The 12,295-nt window shown below is 33.2% G+C and overlaps 1 protein-coding gene across 1 annotated transcript; it reads right to left on the bottom strand.

The window, feature by feature from the left end:
- Nucleotides 1-1,255: 1,255 nt before the first annotated feature.
- LOC408987 (sortilin-related receptor) lies at nt 1,256-11,321 on the bottom strand. The gene is made up of 10 exons (XM_006567389.3): nt 11,034-11,321; nt 8,693-8,947; nt 8,465-8,626; nt 8,089-8,349; nt 7,737-8,002; nt 3,411-7,660; nt 3,077-3,330; nt 2,496-2,973; nt 2,176-2,385; nt 1,256-2,083 (listed from the first exon to the last, which is right to left on the bottom strand). Exons 1-10 carry the CDS (start codon nt 11,295-11,297, stop codon nt 2,022-2,024), a joined length of 6,462 nt encoding a protein of 2,153 aa, XP_006567452.1. The 5' UTR covers nt 11,298-11,321; the 3' UTR covers nt 1,256-2,021.
- Nucleotides 11,322-12,295: the final 974 nt, after the last annotated feature.

The raw sequence follows: 12,295 nt of genomic DNA, 5'->3' as shown, positions 1-12,295 counted from the left end.
CATAAAAAAATTATAATTATAATTATAATTATATATAAATTTAATATAAAATAATATTAAATATTCTGTAATCTTGCAAAAAAAAATCTTATTAAAATTTAATCAAGAATCAGTGCAATGATAAAAAAAATAATGCTTTAAAATAATTCGTATTCTTCGATGTGAGCTCGTAAATTTCCGAAATAGTTTCTTATAACACCCTAAGCATTAAAAAAAATATATATATACATATATATATAACATTTTAGATCATAAATATTTAACTGAAAATTATTCATAATTTTTTGTGCGTTTGTTTCATTCGAATAAGATAAAAAAAATTGATCAAAAAAAAAAAATCGGTGAATGAATAAAAATGAAAATAAAATTCAAAAATGGTAAGATATAAAATTCGAGTGCCTATACTGAATTTTCGATTTCATCGTTTCAAAAAGGCGACATGTCCGTCTGCCATCTCTCGATCGATCGAGCAACAAGTTATTATTCGTTATTTACAAATTTCGTGACAGCAATCAGCACCGACAATTTAGACAATCATCCGTCACTCTATTGCTTCCGTTTCCAACATTGTTAACGTTTATATTAAAAAAAAAAAAAAAAAAAAAAAAAAATTATACATAAAAATAAGCGCCACATATTTGCGATTTTATACACATCTCTAATGGTGCCACCTACAATAGCTCTGCTTGCTTTTTAACGAACCGAACTGCGAATCTTTTGTTTTTTTCTTTTTTTTCCCTTAAAAAAAGAAAATCGGAACTTTGACCATCATCGCAAACATTCGCCACATATATAAACGTGTATAATGACGATGTATATGTTAATTAGTAATTATGAACAAATTCGTTCATATATTTGTTCGTATATCACGAGTATACAAGGAGAAGAAAAAGAATGTGTGTGTGTATATATATATATATATATTATATATATATATATTACAAGGCAGAGGCAGAGCGAGTATTTTAAATACGGTGTCAAAAAATTGTCTTTCATTTGTCACAGTTATTGTGTAATGGCACATTTTTCTTTTTTTTCTTTTTTTTTTTTTTCTTTTGTATTGACAAAAAGTAAAAAAATTGACAAAGCATAAAACTCGAAATTTCAGAAAAAATTTCTTACAAGATGATACGTAATAATTAAAATAATAATTAAAATAATAATAATAATAATAATAATAATAATAATTATAATAATAATAATTATAATAATAATAATAATAATAAAAAGATAATAGTAATGAAAATTGGTCAGATAATTAAACAATTTTCTTTCATTATACATATAGTACAAATTCAATAATCAACGTTATACGTGGCATTTCTCGAAAAAGGGTTAAAAGTGTTGGGCTATTCGTACAAAATATTTGCTATATGTACAAATTCTTTCTTTCTTTTTTTTTTTTTTCTATCTTTTTCTCATCACCGCTTCCTTTTCATTTTCACCCTTGCACAGATATCAAACAAACAACAATATCAAATTTTTCTATATGGCCCACCGGTACGACGGTAAAATTAATTCAACATTTACATGTATATAATAGTCTACAAACGTAAGATAATCCTTTTTTTTTTTTTTTTTTTTTCATTTCACAAAGCTTTCATGTAAGTGCTCTAAACAGTCCATTCAGATCAATCTTGGTTTACTTCCTACAATTATAATGTGTACATATATATATATATATGTATGTGTGTGTGTTGTGTGTGTATTTATATATATGTTTTATTTGTATGTATATTTGTGTACGTCAGTCTTGAGCCACTTTCATAAAAGCTTTCCAATTTTACGATCAGGTCATCTTTTATCCAATATATATACATGTATATATACACACATTTATTTATATTTAAATACGTGTATAGCGTCTTAACACATTTCTCCTAAAATATAAATATTATGTGTACATATATATGCGTATACAAGGTGCACCTATATACTTAAATATTTTTCTGGATATGTTCATTGATGTAAACGTGTCATGTTGTTGTTGTTGTAGTATGTGTTAATTTTTTTTCACGAGCTTATGCTATTACTAGCGGCTCATCATCGGAGAAGCCTCGGATTACAGGACTATCTTCTTCTTCTAAAATTACAAAAATAAATAAATAAATAAAATTTTTAAATATTATTGAATTAAATCTTTAAATTAATATTATATAACAAAACAATATATACCTAAACCGTCGATAGTACCCGGGAAAGTTGCTTGTCCACGTCTGGTATCATAGTGACTATTGGCAAATTGTGTGAAACTGTTGGTCAATCTTCTATGTCTGACAACAAAATATGCCAACGCGGATCCCAAAGCGATAATCAACAAACAGATCGGTATCGCGAATGACAGGATATTGGATGTATTTATCGTCACTGGTAACGATGACACTTCTGAAATTTTTTTTTTTTTTTTGTTTAATTTGTACCAATGATACCGCAGTGTTATTATTATAATTAAAAAATACTAATTAAAAATAATTAAATATAATTCTCATAATTACCGGCACTATATCTAGTGCTAAAAATTTCGCTGAGAGGACTTTGGAAGCCTTCTTCGGTGACCAATCGGATGGCGAACGTATAGATAAGATCCGGTTTCGCATCTTTGTATATATACGGTGGCTGATCAACTTTATATATCTTGGCAGACGATTCTTTCATCACACTCGATCCCTCAACTACCAATATCTCGTAATGATATTTAACGTTGCTCAAAGTGGATGGTAAATCGTGTTCTTGCCAAAAAATAATAAACCCTTGATCCTTGTGCAGAACGTTCACCTGATGAGGGGGCTGAATGTCTGGCGCCGTGTAAGTAACCGATGGACTTGGTATAGCGTCTTCCACATCCGTGGATATTATAATTTTATACTTGCCGCCATGTTTGATCGAGTTGAATTTATGTCTCATTACGGTTTCATTGGTCGGTGGTAACGTCACTACGAAATGCTTATTTAGTGTCATTTCCGTCACAGTAATCTGGAAAAAATAATTTTAATAATTTTAAATAACGAAAAATTCGATATATTCGTTTTCAAAAGTTGATATTGAAGAAGTAAAAGTTTAGAAATTTCTTAATCACCGTGTATCTAATAGGCTCGTCGATGTTGGGACAACTGGCGCTCCAAGAGATAATAATGGAATTAAGATTGTCCGTGGGAGTGACTTTTACTTTCTTTGGTGCAGCTTGTTGATTGAAATGCGTGAACACCGTAACCGGTTGACTTAATGGCCCAGCACCGTAATCGCCGTTCACACCTACAGCGAACACGTAAGATTCGCAGGCTTCCAGTTCTTTGATGGTTGCCGACAAGTTCGTCGTTAAAAGCTTGTACTCTGAAAAATAATGATAAGACCAATGAGAATAAGATCCGTATTTATGAGTCACGCCTTATAATCGAATGATATATTCTTACCCTTGAAGAATTCTATCATGTTCACCGCATAATGAATAGCGTACTGCCATTTTATCTTTCTCGGATTTTTCGGCGGGTCCCAAGTAAGTTTCACCGAAGTTCCGTGCGGTTTCACTAGCTGGGCAACCAGGTTCGTAATAGTTGGCAAAGGTGTGCCGTCCGTGGCTACGGTGATAGTCTTAGTTTTACCCGTGTACGTCTTCCTCACAGCACTCACTTCGAACGTATAATTAGTTCCTGGAGCTAATCTTGACACCTCTATGCGATTAATGGATACAGGAATTGGCAGTAACGTAGGATAATTTGTCGGACCTTTCGGTGTAACTTGATAAGAAACGTCTTCCATTTTCTTCCATGTCAAAATCACGGAATGATTGGTCTTTGATTCCACTTTAAGATCTTCGATATTATCAATATTGGCGGACCCATCGAAATTTAAGATAGCCACGTTGGACGAGGCAGATTCTCGTTCCTTGTTCTTTGCTATTATCCAAAACGAATAATTTTTTCCAGCCTCGAACGGCATATTTAAAATGGCAGAAGTTTTTTGTCTGAAGAATCGTATAGGCGGGATAGGTGGCGCCACGAATCCTTCGTAACCGGTGATAGGTCCATTCGGATGCAAAGGACGTTGCCAGGTAACCTCTACGCTAGTTCCATTCCTTTGAGTCACGGTTACGTTCCACGGTTCCGAAGGAACGCCTTCACCCGTTGTAACAGTGAAATATTTCGCTGGAGGGAATACGGTAGATTGGCCCTTTATTCTAACGTAAACGGTGATGTTGTAACGGGTGTACGGTTTCAAATTGTTAAATTGATATTCCATATCGGCGACCCAATTGCTGGCATTGGTCCAATTTGCACCGGGTATAGCATATGCTATCGAAGGCAGGAACTCGAAAGTGATATTATTGGGCACAGGCATCAACCAATAGAAAACGAAACTTGTAGCATTCATAGATCGTTCGTCCACCCCCATCTCGAGCACTTGGTAAACACGCGAATTATTTTTCTCGCAATTGCTCTCGTCGAAACCATCCACGCAATCCTGTTTTCCATCGCAATATTGCGCTAGAGGGATACACCGTGTCTCGTCACAAGGGAACAAACCAAGGAAACAAGAGGGCGTAGCTGCCGGATTGGAATACTGTTCTTCGGAACAACCGAACTCATCACTACCATCTGGGCATTCCTCTACGTCGTTGCAAACATTTCTTATTGGAATACAAGTACCGTCCATACGACACATAAACTGATCCTCTCTGCAAGAGGAATGATCACTGCTTCCACAATGTATCTCGTCTTCACCCGAGGTACAATCGTTCGAACCATCGCAGAGCCACGAATCTTGTATACATTCACCGTTTAAGCACTGGAATTGATGTTCACGACAGACTTTCGACAGCTCGGTAGGATATATTACGGTCCATTCTTCGGCCTCCTCGTTACCACAGCCTATCTCATCCGAATCGTCCCCGCAATCATCCACGCTGTCGCATTTCCACCAATAAGGCACGCATTTCCTATTGTTACACATGAACATCCAACTGTTGCAAGAATTAGAATTGGGTAGGGGAACCGATGAATGCACAGTGATGGTACAGTTCACTTCATCGGATCCGTCGGCACAATCCTTGTCCCCGTCGCAAACCCACGAATTGTATATGCAACGATGTTTCTCCTTCGACATCAAATTACACGTGAACTGCCAACTTTGACAGACCATATCGTCACACTTGGCCTCATCGGATCCATCCTCGCAATCTTTCTCCCCGTCGCATTTCCAACTCTTCGATATACAAGATTTATCCGATTTGCACTGGAATTCGTCAGATCTACACGTGGTGGGATATTCTTTTTTGGAACAGTTCTTCTCATCGGAGCCATCGCGGCAGTCGTTCTCGTCGTCGCAGCGCCATCTATGCGATATGCATCTACCGTTGTCGCATTTGAATTGCGACTCGGAACACTGCGGATATTTGCAATTCATCTCGTCTTTCCCGTCCTTGCAATCCACGTCAAAATCACAAACCCAGTGCTTTGAGATACACTTTCCATCGCATTCGAAATTTGGCGTGCAACTGGTCAACGAGGCGCAATTGATCTCGTCCGAATTATCGCCGCAATCGTTGTCCCGATCGCAGTGCCACGAACCTGGGATGCATACGTCATTGGCACAAGTGAACTGATTCGGGGCACACGTGCTGGCCACTCTAGGGCAGGTGAAGTTGGCAAATGGGGCGATTCCTCCTGGACACATGCACTTGCCCTCGGTCATTTCCATTCCGTCGGGGCAAAGGCAGACGTGGCCGTGAGGCGCGCCCACGCAAATATGAGAACACGTATTATTGGCGCACTCGTTGGTACCGTGTTGCATACTGTGCGCGAACACCTTAAGATCCATCAGACCCGGCAAGTGGCCCAATATAGTATTTATACCGACACCGTGATCCTTGTCCGCGACAAATATCATAGATTGTTTCCAGTCGTCCCAATACATATTGTCCTTGAATACCGCGACAGCGAAAGGATGGGAGACCCTCTCGTTTTTAGAGATTATTTTCTTGAATTTTTTCCCATCGAAATCGCTGGACCCTATATAATCTTGTCTGGCATCCACCCAATAAATACGTTCCGCTATATGATCTATCGTTATCCCATTTGGCCACTCGACAGTCGGCTCGACAAACAATCTCTTCACGTCCGATCCGTCGAGATTGGCTCTTGATACAGAAGCATTTCCTGGGGCCCAATCGGTCCAGAACATGTAACCATTCATCGGATGAACTGCTATTCCCCTGGGTTTCTGTAGATTGTTAGATCCTAGGATCGTTCTTCGCATTCTCCCCATGGTCGATATATCAGTTCTTATTACTTGAATTCTCATCTTAACACCGTCGACAAAATATAACAAATTAGATACCCAATCGAGAGCCATCCCTTCTATAGAACTCAAGTCGGTTTCCACTAGGATTTCAGGGAAACTCGTACCATCTTTGAAGCATTGCCTACCTATGGTATCGTTAACAATGTCTGCCCAATAGAGACAATTGTTTCTCATATCGAATTCGATTGCTATCACATTCTTCAAATCGTGAATAGGCAATGTTTCTATCTTCTCCTCTATCAGATCTATTCGTGAAATGTGTTCTCGTTGAGCAACTAACAGAAATTCAGATTTCTCCTTCATAGGGCAAGGGATCTCGTCTGGCTCGAAATTTCTGGCCAAACCACCTACACACTCGTCATCGTTTATCTTGATATAACCCTTAGTTCGATTGTAAAATGCCCCAGGCTCGCAAGTGTTCGGTATAGCGTAAGGGTCGTAGAATGTTACGGATTTATCTCTGATACAGTGGTAAGGATTTCCTTCTCGCACGAAGCCAAAATCACACTGATAGTCGTTAAAATCGCACGGACATATTTCCGTTTTTATTGGCCGATCATAATCCACTCCTGTATAACAATTAACGCTCGCTGCCCTTCTTTGATAGGTCTCCTTCCGACCTAATACACAAGACATTACCGGTTGATCGGAACTCGATGGCGACCAGAATTTAAAGTCATCCTTGGTGCAATCTTTCTCGAATACGTTTCTCAGATCAACCTTGATAATTAGCCATTGATGCTGGCCACTAGCCGAGCCAAACATCGTGAAAACCGTAGTATTTTCCCCCGGTTCAGTCATCAATCCATAAACGCGCAGCATTTCTTCATTGAATTCATAAGATTGCCAAGTCTCCCCTTCGTTAGTTGAATAAGAAATATCTCTGGTTTCTCCACGTGACTTGAAGTATCTAACAGCTACCAAAAGACCACCGTGATCTCCTATGTTAAAGAAGTAGTAGTCCTTGAGAACCTGTTTCCAAGTAAGGCCAGCGTCTCTGGATACATACAGGGCAGGATGACCCTTGAGATTCGGTCCTATTACCCCAGTAGCCATTATAATGCCAGGAGCAGATTTCGAGCTCATAATAGATACCGATCTCGTTACCGGATACAATTGGCTAAAACGTTGGCTTAAATGCAATGAACAATCTTTGGCACAGTGAATTAGAAAACCTTCGTGATTTGCAGTGGGTGCCTTTATGGGATTCCACGTTACACCATGATCAAACGTTATCAAAGAAACTAAATGTTCCGGGCCGATGGATCCCGATTTTGGCGTTCCTTTTACTTGTGACGCTATATAAATACCACGGAGACCTTCTACTTTGTACAAGTCGGTAAATGGCTCGTCCGATACATCACTGGAAAAAAAAAAGCAGAGTTTTTAATTTATCATCGTTTCATACACTACTTTTATATTTTATTTGTTTTAATTACTTTAACCAACTGTCTTTCCAAGTGCTATTTGGGAAAAACGCAAGAATCCCTTCAAGAGATAAAGTGAACGTAGCTGTCTTTTGATCTATAACTTCTGAAATGTAAAGATTCGCTTGCGTTTCACTGTGAGAAGCAGCAACAAAAACTCTATTATACGAAACGTCGACGATATGGTAATTCTTGATTGGTAAAGCTGTATTGAATTCAGCTTTGATAAAACTAAAATTTTTGTAAGATACATAGAGATCCAAATGCTCAGTTTCGTTCTATGAAAAAAAAAAATTTGAATTACTTACAATTCAAGCATAAACAATATAATTCAAGTTCAATTCACTTAGTCTATTTTACATGCCTTTTTCTTTGACGTAGCAAACCTGTAATCGCCTCTAATTTGAAAATCTTCCACGTCTGAAATGATCAATGTAAATGGTTCTATTAAGCGTGTTACCGAATCATTTTGTAAATTATTTTGCAAATCAATCTGATAAACAGTATTTCTCCCATCTGAGTGCATTCGTTCAATTATCAATGCAGGTGCAGGAGACCAAAAAAATGCTTTTACATAAGGACGTAATAATGTCCATTTGTAGCCTGTATTCGTTGAGAACCATAGCTAAAAATATAACATCAGCATAGTAAATATATATATATATATATATATATATATATATATGTATAATACATGTATAATATGTACAATGTAAGGTTATAAAACTTATAAAACTTACGCTAGGTAAAGCGCTCATTTTATCCAAAGCAAGAACAATATTAACATCATTTTCATAAAATGAGATTTCACTAGGATGAAATCGTACTGACACTTCATTGATAGTTTCGCCATTGTCTGGTGTGATAAAAAGTAATCTATGTGTACTGTCCACAAAAATACACTGGAAGACATAAGATAAAATTAAGAGAATAAAGAAAATTTGAGGATACTAAAAAGATAAACTTACGAATCTGTTATATTTCGGATGATTAGTAAATTTGTCCAAAGTAGCGTATTGTTGGAAAGTGCTGAATCGGAATTTTTCGGTTATATTGACGAATGTATCGCCATAATTGTAACTTATGTACACAGCACTGGGACTAGGTGTGGGATTTTTGCTTCTTACTGGTGTACTGTCTCTTGCTAGACATATTATCACATTTGATCTTTCTCCCACCCAATGAACTATTAATTGTTGATGCGAATCATTTAAAGCATTGACCTGTAAAAAACATAAAAATTTTTAATTTTTTTAATACAACATTATTTTCAAAAATGAAATTATCATCACATAGTACAATAGTATAAGTTAAAAATAAGTTAAAAATGAAGAAACATATTTATTTATTTAGAAATACAAATTTTATTATTTCTTACTACTAGATATGGTTAAATGATTATGGCAATGATTTAAATAATATATCTATGAGATACGATAATTCGATTGATAAATAAAAACGAATGTTACATCATTGTAAATATATTAATTTATATTTGAAATAAATATAAAGAAATATAATAAAAAGAAATTTGAAATACATATAAAAAAATATAAATAAAAAGATATTTTTCATTTTTCATTTTTCTTTTTTCTTCTGTTCTGTGAACTTAAATAACTTCAAGGACATTGTTCCTGCAATGCAGTATATTATATATAGGAAAAAAAAAAGTGAAAGGAATTCGTAAAAATTTATTAGGTAATATTTGTCTATTAATTAATATTTACATATAATTATGTATGATTTATTATGTAAAATATTAATCTAACAAAAAGATAAAATTTTTATATCAACAATTTTAATCTATTTTGTACATATTATGTACATTTTAATTTATAAAATTTCTAAAATATAATTGAATTTAGTTTATTTTAAAAATATTATAAAAATATTATTTTTTATTTTTTATGACGTAAATTTAAATTTATAATTACAATTATTATTAAAAAAATGGTAAAAAAATGTATAGTATAAATTTTTGATTATAATTATTTTTAAAAAATTACACGTATTTTAAATACTATTACAAATGACGAATATCTTAATCTCTGTTTACGAATATAACATATTTTAACGACTTAACTTGATTAGTCATTATATCACATAATATTTCTTTGTTGTCATTCATATATATATATATATATATATATATATATATATATATATATATATATATATATATATATATTTACTTTAGATATATATTTTATATTGGATATAATTGCATTACTAGTATGACACATATATATAATACATATTATATATGTATATATATATATGTTTACCTATGAGTAACTGTCACGTATTGTTGTATCATCAGAAAACATTGATATAAATAGTATTAATCTGCGCTTCGAAGAAAATAATACTGCATTTTTTCCTCATTTATTTTTTTATTTCCTTCTACGTTTCTTTGAAATATTTCAAATAAAAATTTAAAATTTAAATTTAACTATCAAAAATAATTATAAGAAAATATTGAAAATATTCTTTCTGTCAATTTAATCTAATAATAATCGAAAAAGATAAGATAAATAATATAATGATCAATCATTATAATAACAATAATTTCGATTTTATTTACGACCGTATTAAATGTTATCTAGTTATCAAATATAATCAATGTTTGTTTAATACTTTTATATGAATGTATTGACACTGCGATTGGAATTGAATAATGCATACAATGCAGACATAAACTGATTATTAAATAATTATGATTATGATAATTATGATTAGACAAAAAGGAAAATCAAGTTTTTTGCCCAAAATTTATTGTTTTCGAGAAAAACAAATTTGAAAACTTGATACGCATAAATGTTAAAATATTTTTCGCCGTGTAACTTGTGCTTATTGAATTTAGAAACAATCATTTGTAATTTTTCTTGTATATATTATAAAATGAATGAAAGATTTCATGATTAAAAAATATTTAACAATCAATGAACGCTTAAGCCGAAATAAAGAAGACGAATAGAGCGGTTACTGACCTCTGCATGTCAATAACAGAACGACTATGACGCGCTACTCCGTTTCGTCAAGATTGATTAAATTTAGTCCGGAAGGGACATAATACGGCAATTACGTTCTCCGCTGTCTGCTGCACAAAGACAGCGTTGTATGTACCGCCCTTATTATCTGCCGCGTAAAATTCTAAAATCTCTCCTATCGGTGAATAACAAGTATGCAGTGATAAGAGAACAAAAACAATGTACTACTTTATGCGGCAAATGAATCGATGGAATTATCGTTCCGAATAGGATTAAAAGTATCGGAATGGTAATAAAACAGAAAATGATAATTGCATACCTTTGTCGTGATATTTGGATCATTATTTGAGATCTGTGAAGGAATATCCCTGCGCGTTCGACTAGCTGACGTTTCGCTGACATCCGAATATTCGTCTCGATTGATGACAAGCGGCTGTCTATAACCATAAGAATTGTAATCTTCCGTAATATGAAGAGTTTTTGCTTTGAGACCAAATCTCTGCCCGTTATTGAAACTCGTTAATAATATTAAATGCAAAAAAAGTGCAGAGTAATATAAGACCGAAGTCGTCCGACCGGCCATTTTGCTCAGACTAACTTTCTTTAATCATTATGTACATATATATATATACATTATATATAACTAAAGGTATATATCTATGTAGACATTTCACATAGAATGTTCTCAAGTCAAGCAACTATATATCCAATTTAATACAGATCAATGCGCATGCGCATTTCGTTGTATATCGGACTTTATGTAAAGTGAAATTAAAGAATAATGATAAATATTAATTACAACTAAAATTTTTGATAAAAAAAAAATTAAACTGATATTCTTTCATCATATTTTATTCATATTCTAAATATTCTAATATTTTTTTAATTTCTGTCTTTAATAAATGAAAATTGCCATAAGAAAAATCGCGCATTGGACACGTAATGACATCTTGTAGCGATTACGGATTATTTTTGGAATACGATTAAATTTAAATTGTATTAGAATTAATCAGAATTAATTAAAAAAAAAAACATTAAAAATATTATTAACGTATTGTTTAAATCAATACTAAAATAATAATATTTTAATCAATATATCTATTTTTTTTTATATAAATTTTTTAAATCGATCCATAATATTAATTACGAATAAAATGCAAATGAAAGAAAAAGTTGTGATATTTGTGAAAATTAATTGTTAAGAAATAATAATATTAATATAAATCATAAACTCGTGATGCAATTATCGTATTATAAACATAGTTATTGGACAAAAATATTCGTAATAAAATTGAAAGCCATCTAGCCTAGGGGAGTAAGTACTTTTAATGGTCATTCTCAGATGTAATAATAAAACTATATTAGATAATGACCATCACTTCCTGGAGGCATCATCAAGGTCTTCCTCTATTCACGATATGTATATTCAAATAGAATATGCGATTAAAAATGATTAAATTACGATGATAAATAATTTTATTATAAAAAATTTGTTAAAAATTTATTCCCCTAAAAATAATAAATCTTTAAAATTTTAATCGAATTAAATAAAAATGTATACTTAATAATTATACGTACCTA

This window comes from Apis mellifera, linkage group LG9 (genome assembly GCF_003254395.2).
Source record: "Apis mellifera strain DH4 linkage group LG9, Amel_HAv3.1, whole genome shotgun sequence".
Taxonomy (NCBI): domain Eukaryota; kingdom Metazoa; phylum Arthropoda; class Insecta; order Hymenoptera; family Apidae; genus Apis; species Apis mellifera.
Note: the sequence above shows the minus strand (reverse complement) of the source record. Positions and strands in the feature narration are given on the sequence as shown.